The sequence below is a fragment of the Amyelois transitella genome, chromosome Z (genome assembly GCF_032362555.1).
Source record: "Amyelois transitella isolate CPQ chromosome Z, ilAmyTran1.1, whole genome shotgun sequence".
NCBI lineage: Eukaryota > Metazoa > Arthropoda > Insecta > Lepidoptera > Pyralidae > Amyelois > Amyelois transitella.
The window spans coordinates 10973230-10986026 of NC_083535.1; the positions used below are offsets into that span (position 1 = coordinate 10973230).

General features: G+C 35.4%; 1 protein-coding gene across 1 annotated transcript in view; it reads right to left on the reverse strand.

Annotated features, from left to right (window-relative positions):
- LOC106133817 (dynein axonemal heavy chain 5) overlaps positions 1 to 11413 on the reverse strand; it is a 69804-nt gene extending 58391 nt beyond the window's left edge. Inside the window, exons 1-6 of the mRNA XM_060953536.1 lie at positions 11375 to 11413; positions 3644 to 3781; positions 2436 to 2701; positions 1634 to 1818; positions 1083 to 1243; positions 602 to 718 (exon numbers count right to left, since the gene is read on the reverse strand). Of these exons, the coding sequence (XP_060809519.1) occupies positions 602 to 718; positions 1083 to 1243; positions 1634 to 1818; positions 2436 to 2701; positions 3644 to 3781; positions 11375 to 11413 (906 nt within the window). The remainder of the gene's footprint in view (positions 1 to 601; positions 719 to 1082; positions 1244 to 1633; positions 1819 to 2435; positions 2702 to 3643; positions 3782 to 11374) is intronic.
- Positions 11414 to 12797: the final 1384 nt, after the last annotated feature.

Below are 12797 nucleotides of genomic sequence, written 5' to 3' on the forward strand. Positions count from 1 at the left end.
TGAAAAAACAAAGTCGTAGTTTAGAGGTTTACAGTTCATTTTATCCTTACGATTGTGTAACATTAATAGCAATCTCCTGTGGTTTAAGCGTTGACGGGTAATTAATTAGTTTTAATATTTGTTAGTTCAGTTTAATAACATAACTGTTGTGAATAAACTATAAAAATATTATCTCATCATCATCCTCTTGGCATTAGCCTCAGTTGAATACTCACTTCTCTGGAGGGGAGCCCGGGGTGCGCTTGCATCTATAACAATCCTGTATAAATCAGGTTTTTATACGAAGCGACTCCCGTCTAACCTCCGCAGTCTAAATTTTTAATAAATACATACATACATATGGTCACGTCTATGTCCCTTGCGGGGTTGATAGAGCCAACAGTCTTGAAAAGACTGAATGGCCACGTCCAGCTATTTGGCTTAATGATAGAATTGAGATTCAGATAATGACTAGGTTGCTAGCCCATCGCCTAAAAAAGAATCCCAAGTTTGTAAGCCTATCCATTAGTGGCCTTATACGACATCCATGGGAAAGAGATGGAGTGGTCCTATTTTTTTTTTGTATTGGTGCCGGGAACCACACGGCATTAATAAATATTACCTGTAGATAGGTAACGAGTTGTGAGAATTGAGCCCCTCTCTTCTTCCAATATTCCAACTCGTCCTGAGGTCCGCTCGAATCTACTTCCTTGCGTAGTTGCTCGCTCTCACTCAAGATCTAAAGACAATTCAATTCATGTTTGTTAAATTTACTGACGTTTTTATATAAAGTAAGTAAAATTAATACACGTAGCAAATTTCTCCTGACCTCTGCAACCTTTTGCAGGGGAACCTAACGCATATTGGACCGTGGTTAAATCCAGTTGCCTGAATGTGAAGATTTACTCAAATTGTTTTGCCCTCACTCAATAGCAACGTTTGAAACTAAATATATCGCAGAAAAATTTTTGGTTCATAGTTGTGGTAGAATTAAAACTGACACATCAGTCTTTTTTAGTCGTCATTTTAGCAGTTCGACTACCAGCGCTATTTTGACGCCCGATTTGATCTCAAATAGAAGCAACTTGTATATTTTTAATTACCTCCATAACTTTTTTGATCCACTCGTTGACTCGATCCTCTAACATGGTGATGGTGTTGAGGTTTTTGGTCATCTCTTTCAGCTCGTTGGGATCTTGAATGTCAGCCATGTGAGTTTGTCCATCGTCGAACAAATTCACTTGGTTGCACACGTCTTCACATACTGCAAGATATTTATAAATACAAGCCTGATTCCTTTATTGACTTTCACGATCTACACGGAAAGAGAATCAGCCGGTACACATGTTTGGATTAATTTGTTAAGATATTGTCAAGTAGGTGAAGGTAGTCGATATGATAGGTATGATAGAAAGAAACAACTAAGGATTCTTAATTTTGGCGATCTGGTAAACACTTGTCATACTATCTCAATCTGAATTCCACTGTCTTACCATCCAGCTAAACGTGGCCTTGGTATTTACGAGACAATTGGCTCTCTCTTTTATCTGAGGCAGGACTGAATAAACATTATTTGAGCTTCTGCAAAACATCTTACTTTATACTTATTTAGATATTCAGTAAAAAAGGATGTGATATACATATGTTATCTAACCTTTAAGTGCACTGCAAAAGGACCTCAGGCCCGGCAACAGCTGGTTCTTGACAATAGGGAATTTGGTCTCGTCTTCGTCGCCGTCGCTGCTGGGGTGCGCCAGCGCATTCATGTACACGTGCTCCATCACCCTCTCTATTGCCGTCACTAAACCCACGTGCTCCGCGTTGAGAATGCCGCAAAATCTGAATGAAATTGTTGATAGCAATACCTACCAGGAAGTTTTTTCAAGTTGGAGTCAGAAAGGTTCTTATAAATGTCAAATAGTATTTCATTAAATGCTAAATAAATATATCTGATATGTAGATACACTAAAACATATAGACTAAAAGAATAGATCTTTTTTGAATTCAATTTTTTCTCGTGTCAATATCTATATTAAATTTCCCAAAATTATTGAATAAGCTGAATTTAAAAATAAATGAAAAATTGACTTTTTGACTTACGGAAATATATGGACGACTTTTAAGCCAATATGCGTGAGATAAGCTAAGAATATGAGCATTGATATAATAGAATATGAGTATTGATATAATAGAATATGAGTATTGCAATATACCTACGTATTTACTCAAAAATTAAATACAAAAAAATCGTTTTTATATGGCCGCAGTCGTCGTCGCGTCAGGTATGCAGGTCGTGAGATATTAGTTTAGTTAATATTAAAAATTTTAGTTAATTTCACATTAAAAATTTGATACAAAAATACGTTCATCCACAATATGAAAATACATATTGGCATGACGCTTGCCTTCAATGGGGGTTAACAACTTAGTTATAAGGTATAGAGCAGGCCACTCACAAATCCTTATGGAACCCCTCCTCGGGCAGTTGCTTGCTGACATTAATCCTGAACATGTAGATGCAGACTCCAGTAAACCTGACGTCCCACCCGTCAGAGAGGAACAGCTTCTTCTTCAGCGTGACGGCTGGCGGTTGTTTACCAGGCCCCTGCAGTCGCGGCTTGCCATTCTCCAGTTGAGGGTTCTCAACCTCCTCCACATCTTGGTAGTACCAGAGGAGCTTGTTCCGCATGTGTGGAAGGAAGAGCTGGTTTATGTCGTCCAGCTGTGGAAAACATACATACATACATTCACGCCTTTTTCTTGGAGGGGTAGGCAGAGACTACATCTTTTCATTTGCCACGATCTCTGCATACTTCCTTCGTTTCATTCACATTCATAATCTTCATGCAAGCTCGGCGGTTTCGGGTTCTCTTGACCTGACCCTTTGCCAGGACGTCTTTAATTTCATTAATCAATACGTTCGTCTAGGCCTTCCCTTTCCGACCTTTCCCTCCACACTCTCCTTGTATGTCTGCTTAGTCAACCATATGGTGTAAAACATTTTATTTATCATTCGGACAATAATCTCATGAAATTCTTCTATAAGGTGATAGGCAACTTGTTTTATCTGAATTTCGATTTCATCGTTAAACGATTCAACTGACATTAATTTGACTGCTGTATATCTTGATGATTTGACAATTATTACGCCTATATAGTAATGGTAGAAAATCTTACCACGTGAAGCATTCCCCGGCACACTTTCACTTTGCCTGACCTTTTGCCAAACAGGCACCTATTTAATCAAAGTACATTTGTCTAATCCTTCAGGGGAAAGGTTCAACGTTCTCATTTAAACTTCCTATCCAAGAATTTGCCGTGTGGTTCCCGGCACCAATACAAAAGCGAATAGAACCACTCCATCTCTTTCCCATGGATGTCGTAAAAGGCGACTAAGGGATAGGTTTACCAACTTGGGATTCTTTTTTAGGCGATGGGCTAGCAACCTGTCACTACTTGAATCTCAATTGTATCATTTAGCCAAATAGCTGAACGTGGCCAATCAGTCTTTGCAAGACTGTTGGCTCTGTCTTCCCCGCAAGGGATATAGACGTGACCATATGTATGTATGTATCCAAGAATTTTATAACATGAAGATGTCACGTTATATGTAATTTTAATTTATGTGTAAGTTGAATGTACCAATACATACATATATACTTACCATATTTCCTTCGAACACATGATCCATAATGGCGTGTCGGGGGAGCCCCGTGCCGTCGATCAGCAGTTGGAAGGTGAACTCCAGCCGGGGGTCCATCTCCCCCCGCCTCGCCTTCCGCTCGCATTCTTCCCGCCGTTTCTGAACAAGACAAAAATCCTGAATCAAAGGAAGTCCACTGATTCTATTATTAACAATTCGACGTGGATACAGAACTAAAGGGACACAAAAGAGATTTGTAAGAAAGGTTACTTTATTAGACAGCAGTGACGTGCAGTACTTTATTAGACATTCCACTCAAAATTCAGCTCATATAACAGAAAAGTTGGTAGAGCCATGGGTAGGATAGTGATTCTATTATTGCTTCTGTACTGTAAGTGCCGTGTGGTTCCCGGCACCAATACAAAAGAGAATAGGACCACTCATCTTTTTCTCATGGATGTCGTAAAAGGCGACTAAAGGATAGGCTTACAAACTTGGGATTCTTTTTTAGGCGATGGGCTAGCAATCTGTCACTATTTGAATCTCAATTCTATCATTAAGCCAAATAGCTGAACGTGGCCATTCAGTCTTTTCGGGACTGTTGGCTCTGTCTGCCCCGCAAGGATTTCTGACCATATGTGTAAGGATAAAAGTTACTTATGAAAGTTTGGGATGTTTGCTTACATCTAATAAATGTCTGTGCTAGATGTTATGTCGCGCGCTCATGATCCCTTAGAAGTCGTCTGATACTGAGGAAGCTGATTCTGATTCATCTAATTGGGAAACAGCAGAGGCGAATGAAGAGACAACAACTCAAGAACCGGAACCAGTTAATTATGATATGAAGAACACTATAAAATCAATTTCTAAATCTAATAATTTTAAAATTTTCTTATTTAGGTGAATAATATACATATATTTGCAAGGAAATCTCAGTATTCATATTCGTATGACGAAAAAAATGGCAGCCTACAGAAATCGGATAAAATTCATATTTATTGCTAGAAAAACCGAATTGCCAGACCTGCAGTATATCCATCACATCCTCCTCCTCTTCTTCACTGGATCCAGGCCGGATTCCTTGCACGAACATGTTGCCTCTTGTTCAAACTAGCACAGAGTGAACAAAACCGCCAAGAACTGACGTCTGGCTCTATCAAAAACGTCGAACTAATTGAGACAAAAACTCCTCCCAAGAAGGTACGAAAGTTGTTAAAACTTAGGCATTCGCGTGAGTTCAACTTGTTTTTATTTTAAAATTACAAAATTTCACGAATTATGTTTTTTATTAGTTGCCAGTTACGAGTATTTTGGCTTTCATTCGTACTTAGTTTGAATTTGGTATTTTTGAAAACGTCTAAATATAATATAACGTTCTTATTTTGCTTTTTTTATACTACTATTCAAATTTATTTTATAATTTAGTTGTCTTTATTTAAATTATTTAAAAATTTCTTTCGTTTTTAAAATTTTTCTATTAATATTTAAAATTAATTTCTCACACTGCCGTCTGGTTAAAAAAAAAAACATTTTGTTTGTAATATCTTTGTCTCACACAAAAGACCTTTGCAAAGCGACGAACCATTGTAACTGTTTGAGCGAGAATAGGCGAAACTATTGTAGTTTGTAATATGCAAATTAAACGGACAAGTAGAGTTTCATTATCAGGTCGGGGGTGGTACGCCATCGCACTTGTTGGTATAATGCTGCCAGTGTCACGCAATGTTTCAAACAATAGACAATTTATTATTGAATACGCATAACAAACATAAATTCATATATACATATGTCTTTCAAGGACGTCCTGGTAAATGGTCAGGTCAAGAGTACCCGAACCGGGCTTGCATGAAGAGAGGTGAGAAGTGGATGAAGCGACTTCTGAACTATATTTGATATGACTGTAATCTTCTGTCTATTAGGAAATTGTACATTCTGGAACTCATTCTCGGTAAACGTAAAACCTTATCCTTAAAATCTGACACTGCAGGGAGAAGAAGAAGATACGCCATTGCTGACATTCCGCACACAAATACAAAATTTGCAAGGGTGCAGCTTAACTCTCGTGCTTCCCTTTTATATAATAAAAATAATAGAACACTGTATATATATAACAAATCCTATTATGAGTGCAAATCTATGTTAATAACATGGTTAAGAAATGAAACCAATGATGAACTGGAGACATTCAGAGAACAATGTATAACGTAACTATTAACTTTATTCTCTTTTAATACATTTTTTTATTTATATTCTCAAATTTATAGCATGTAAAAACTTTATATATTATACTGGTGACAATGTAATCTAGCGATAAGAAGAGCGGAGCCTCCTGGCACAAGCCTTTTTCGCTTAAAAGGAGGCCCCAGCAATTACTATTATTTGTAATGATTTTGTTACCCAATAAAATATATTTTTTTTTTATAATTTTTTTTATTTAAGTATGCAGAGATCGCGGCAAGTGGAAAGAGGTAGTCTTTGCCTACCACTCCGGAAAAGAGGCGTGATTTTTTGTATGTATGTATGTCTTTGATAAACATACAAATTATAATGACGTTATTAATCATTCAGCAGTGTAGCTGTTGTCAAGATCCAATACGGGTTTGGTTCCCCTGCAAAGGTTTTCTGGAAGTCGCTTTGTGTTAGAACCTGACTTCACAATCCAGGTTCGTGGTCAAAAGGCGTACCTCGAGCTTTTCTCCAGAGAAGAGATTAAAGATCGGAAGAAGAAGTATAGTTTAATATGACGACAGGTTGTTATGATTCATACAATTTATATGAAAAACATACTTATAATAAAATTTTATTCGCTCTTGCATGGAACGACGATAGCGGTTACGAAAAGTTACAAGTAGTCTACGAGACGCTACGACGTGCTACGAGATGCTACGCTCATTCTACGAAATGCTAAAAATATTATCCGTTTCATACATACATAAAGTCACACCCCTTAGTGTAAGGAAATCTAATTAATATGAGATTGGAAATAAGATGATGCTGTTGAGTAATATTTTATGTATTTGGTCGCCTTTATTAAAATATTCAAACCACCTTAACAATACTAAAATTAATCTAAATAAAACTAATTAAATAAAACTGAAAGATAAATCTACAAATACATCTAAATATTAAACAAAAACTTATTTACGAACTAACTGTGAGTATGAATAATTTTACCCGTTTTTTTTTCACATTTTCCATTATTTCTTTGTTCCTTATAGTTGTAGCGTGATGTTATATAGCCTAAAGTCTACCTCGATAAATGGTCGAATCAACGCAAAATGAATTTTTCAATTCGAATCATTAGTTCCTGAGATTAACGCGTTCAAACAAACAAACAAACTCTTCAGCTTTATAATATAGAGTATATATTAGTTTAGATGTTTTAATATAAGTATAGATTAGTTTAGATGTTTTAACCATAAAAAAAGTTATCTGACACCGTCACGCACTTTTCAGCGCAGTTCTAAAGCTGTTTAATAAATCTATGAATTGAGATGCAATAATTATTACGTTAATGTGTCATCAGATTCAACATCACATTTCCTAGTACCACTTCTACGGTCAAATAATATTTTTAATAAATAAGCAAAATTTAAAAGCTATTTCCAGACTATAAAGACATCGTTCTATACATTTTATTTGTTACAGCCGACACGAACCCCAACCCTCCGGGTTCGAGGTTGGAATGTCCGTTAGATGGCAGTATCCGATAATGAAACTCGCAATGGTTTTCCACGTCGATGTCCTTATATTCGTCGGGACACGATCGCATGTCAATGATTTAAGAATGAGCCTTCATCTTTCCTATATTTTTATCACAGTTTTTTGATAACATTTTCTGGGTAAAACCAGTTAAATGTTAATTTAAATTATTAGTATTGGATTGCACTTTAGACTATTACTTGTCTGAGGCTAAAGAAAAAATTAACATAAGTACATACATCCCTTGTGGGGTAGACAGCGTCAAAAGTCTTGAAAAGATTGACAGGCCACGTTCAGCTGTATGGAAGATAAAATATCAAAATGACATTTCTGACAGTGGACTCCTATTTTATGCCCAGGATAATAAGGTATAATTATACCAAGTTTCATCAAAATCGAACCGTTAGTTTTCACGTGATGCCTGAACATACAGACAGACAGACAAAAAATTTTTTAATCACATATTTGTGTTTGGTATCGATCCAGTAATAACCCCTGCTATTAATTTTTTCAATATTTTCAATGTACAGAATTGACCCTTCTACAGATTTATTATATGTAATAGATAATAGATTTTAAAAACTTGACGTCCTATTTTTTTTCACTTCAGTATATAACTAAGGCTTGATAATCCTATCGATACACATTAGTTTTATCCATGGGTAAAAAATCTTGTAAAGTAGTGTTATCCGAAAACGAAATCTAATTAATATGAGATTGGAAATAAAAAGATGGTGATGCTGTTGAGTTAAATTTTATGTAGTGTCATATTTGATCCCCATTATTAAAATATTCAAACCACCTGAACAATACTAAAATAAATCTAAGTAAAACTAATTAAATAAAACTGAAAGATAAATCTACAAATATGTACGTCTAAATATTAAACTAACACTTATTTACGAAAATGCAAGTCCCGGCAGATCGGAGTCTTGAGTTAATGTGCCCAGAAGGCTGGCAGCATTGCCACGTTGAATGGCAATGCTTATCTTTTGAGCGACATAAAGACCAGCCTTCTGGTCACGAGTAACCTCGATAGTTTTTCGGGCTATGACGTCGAATGATTTATATGCCGAGTGGTTCCCGGCACCAATACAAAAAGAATAGGAACACTCCATCTCTTTCCCATGGATGTCGTAAAAGGCGACTAAGGGATAGGCTTACAAACTTGGGATTCTTTTTTAGGCGATGGGCTAGCAACCTGTTACTAGTTGAATTTCAATTCTATCGTTAAGCCAAATAGCTGAACGTGGCCATTCAGTCTTTTCAAGACTGTTGGCTCTGTCTACCCCGCAACGGATATAGACGTGACCATATGTATGTATGTGTATGTATGATTTATATGCAGAAACTCCCCATGGCCCTAGAGTCTCAACCCCAAACGGCTCAAATATGTAGCTATTCTCGATAACTGCGTATTTAAAGAAGAATCCCAAGTTTATAAGCCTATCCCTTAGTCGCCTTTTACGATATCCATGGGAAATCATAATGAAGTGGTTCTATATTTTTTTCTATTGATGCCGTAAACCACACGGCTCTAATTACTAAACACTTCAACTGAAAGTATTATCAAAATGAGTTCAGCCATTAATTCCATTCAAAACATATTTTAAATAAAAGACGATGCATTTTACTTGTTTATTAAAGACTTGACTACTTATTGAAGGGATTTTCATTATTCCATATTCCTAGAATAATGCAAATCTCTTCAATAAGTTTAGTCAACTTAACCGCTGCTAAGCTTAAAGCTATCATATTAATAACCCATTCGGCGAAACTATAATCTGATGGATGATCAGGATTCGGTTAAATATATAATATATTTATAGTTTATTTCCTCAACAATACAGGAATTATATTAAGTAAATAATAATTAATTTTCATTTATAATATTATTAAAGATTAGAATAATCCTTTGATATATTATGTGTGTATAATTACGTCCCGTTTTATTATTCGACACTTTAGGACCACTCCATATTTTTCTCATGGAAGTAGTAAGAGGCGATTAAGGAGATGGCTAATAAACTTGGGCATTTTCATTTTCAGCTCAATTCAGTCTAAACCTACGCAAGGAATTTTTGTAAATACGTATATCATGGCGCACTTTTTGGCTTGAAATTAAAATAAAGACAGGTTGCTAGCCCATCGCCTAAAAGAAGAATACACAGTTTATAAGCCTATCCCTTAGTCGCCTCTTACGACATCCATGGGAAAGAGAGAATTCTTTTTTTATTGGTGCCGGGAACCACACGGCACTATAATAATGTTAGATTTTTGTTTAAGTATATAATTATTACTTAACTAGGGAGGAGAAAATCGCTAAACAACAAATATTTAAATCGGTACACGCGCTTGACCTATTTATTCCATGTCCTCAAACAATCCTGAATAGCATCAATTCACCTTACAAACATTCCCATTGTCTCAATAAGCTTTTTGTTCGTGAAATACTGTTTGCCAAACAATATTGCCGATTTTCACACGTGGTAGCCTTAATAATTTTGTGCAGACTTTAATAACATAAGCAGATTATGTATTTTATTTTAACAACAATAGAGTGTTAAATACTTTTATAATATACGTATATTTTTGTTATTTCTCTCTTTGTTTGGTTCGTGCATAGTAATCGGAACAATTTTAGATAATAGAGTGGCTCTGGCCGCGTTAAACTAAAAACACCTAGACTAGATGATAGATACTGTATAAGGAATCTACACGCCAGCTTTTCAAATGTCTCAAAAACCAATATAAAAAATTAAAAAATACTCAGCGGTCTCTGATGTGCGTAGATGTATGTCAGTCAATCACTGTCCTTTTTATATTAAATTAAAAATGCCATTATTTTGTTTGAATCTAAAAGATAGGATGGATCGTGGTTTGAAAGCGTTATGACGACGGAAAATGGGGATGATTATTACTAACGACGATAAATACACCAGTACTCACCACTTCTATAATCTAAGATTATTTCGAACTCTATGGTTACACGAGTATTTTTCAAAAGCATAAAAGTTGTATTTTACTTGTTAAGTATCTATTGGCGTAGTTACATACTTGGATTCTGGGGATAGAAATACTAATGAGGTTCTCAATTTTTTTTTCTCATTAGTCATTATACGATCTGTTTAGTGTAGTGGTTGCGTTTTTACCTATAAACCACAGGTCCGTGGGTCTCTTCTGGGTTAGATCATGATAAAAAAATACCTTTTTTTTCTAATTGTTCTGAGTTTTGGAAAGTCGCGTATTGAAGTATTTAGAGCGAAGTCTTCAACGTACTTTATGATAGCTCAATCTGTGTGGTTTATTCCGTTTTTATTTATATTTACATTATCTGGCATAGTGACCGCTATTTTGACGTCACACTATACTGTAAGTAAAATTCAAGATGCTGGGGTGGGCACGACCCATCCAACCCCATCCCTGACTACGCCGATGTAAGTATTTATTATTTCGTATAAAATAATGTATTGTTACTTAACAACTGTATACCTAGTTGTTGTTTACAATACATATGTATAACTACTTAAGAGATTCTTATTTGTTCAATAAATATTAATTTCATATTTGACAATACCACGTATTTTGGTTTATCTCGGAGGGGTCGGCAGTGGCTCAATCTTTTCAATAGAAACGATACCTACATACATCTTTAGACGAATAAATTGTTTTGCTTTTTATCTCTTCTAGGTGATATTAGGAGTCGTTTTTATAAATTTTGGGTCTATACGGTCTATGCTGCGGGCATACTCTAGAGTTAGATATAAGCAAGATAATGTATTTGAATTAGGAAAATTTAATTTTAAAAGTTTAGTATGAGTGTTAACCTATATTTTAACTTTTGCGTTGTACTGTACCTCAACTATTAAGACGTGATGGCCGCTGCTACGTGGACAATAAAAGGTAGAGAAGAGAAGGATAGAAAATAATGCGAGTTGAGAAAGAGAACTGAGAACGTAACCGGGATTATCGCCAGGAAGACGTAGGGTAGGATGAAGAGATAAAATCGCTTTAAAACCTGAATTTAAAACAAAACAATGTAAAACTTACAAAATTACTGATCACTCTCCCAAGTATGGTCAGATCCATTTTGAATTTGAGGGGTTTCACGTTTCACCACAATCACTTACTTAAACATATAATTATTTTTGCTAAGATATAAAAAAATTGCATTTTCCCTTAGCGCCCGGCGTACACTGATCAAGTTTCTTCATGGTATACATCAGTATTTTGGGAAAGGTGATATGCGTGCAAAAGAAATGCTTAGACTAACCGCACAGCTACGTGATCCACAATGTTTGAACAGTTTTTATGCTCACATGACTGTGATAAGATCTATATAGGGTTTGTGCACGAATGTCGTAAGTCAAAAAGTTTTATGGAGTTTAGTTGGGATTTATACATGATTGACAAAAGAAAGAAAGTTTGTTACCGCTTCTTCTGCACTGACGCCTTGGAAGCGGCAGTAAACTTAGTTTTAAGTAATTTATTTGACGTCAACCAATGTTGTTAAACCATACGTTTTGACAATTATTAAGCGATATGAAGTATCCTATAATAATGAATAAAAATTTTGATTTTGAATTTGAATCGCGAATAATTGTTATGTTCCATGGTCATACGCTTGTGTTGAATTGTTGTAAACGTAGATTCGTATTAATTTGCAAAAGCTAAAGCTTCATGTTCGTCATTGGGTGGTCACGGTAAAGGTACCCAAATGTAGAGTGGAATACACAGGTTCAAATCTTAGTTAAGCCGCCCTCCCTATCTACCAAAAGGAAATACATAAAAATATGAATGTTTTCTGAATGACTTCAAATTTATACCAGTTATCTCGAATTTAATATGCTTATGATATATGCATAGTTATAAAACAAACAGACTAAATCAGTGGATGTAAAATGAAGCCATTTAAATATGCGTGCTTTTTGTACCTTCATTTCCGGATCCATTTTCGCCAAACGCCTTCACACTTCACAGAAAAAAAAAATACAACGGAAAATAAAATAAAAAAATCAAAGTGCACAGATCGAACTGTGGCCCTGATTCCGCGGGTTTCCCATGGTGGAATGGAAACACAATGTTTTTCACGAAGCTGGTTCACGTCAGTTCTAACTCATGATATATAGTCTTCGACTACGTAAAGTGGGGTAATTTTGTTGCAACATTACGATTGCGTGAGACTTTAACGAAAGGTTTCTATTGTTTTCATTGGTAACTTGATTAATTTTTTTTTTTTTAAATAACAGCGGATTATGTACCTACGTCATAATCTGCTGTTATTATAAATAAAACATTACTCGTACGTGAAGTGTATTAAATAATGTAGTGTTCATTAATGCAGTTTGTACCATAGTTTACCTGTAGTTTTCGATTAAGCATGTACTGGGCCGATTTTCATGAAATAAGCTAGAGTGTCAGGAATAACAAGTAAATAGTTTTAGTTAATACAAGACATACCTCCGGGTTTTCC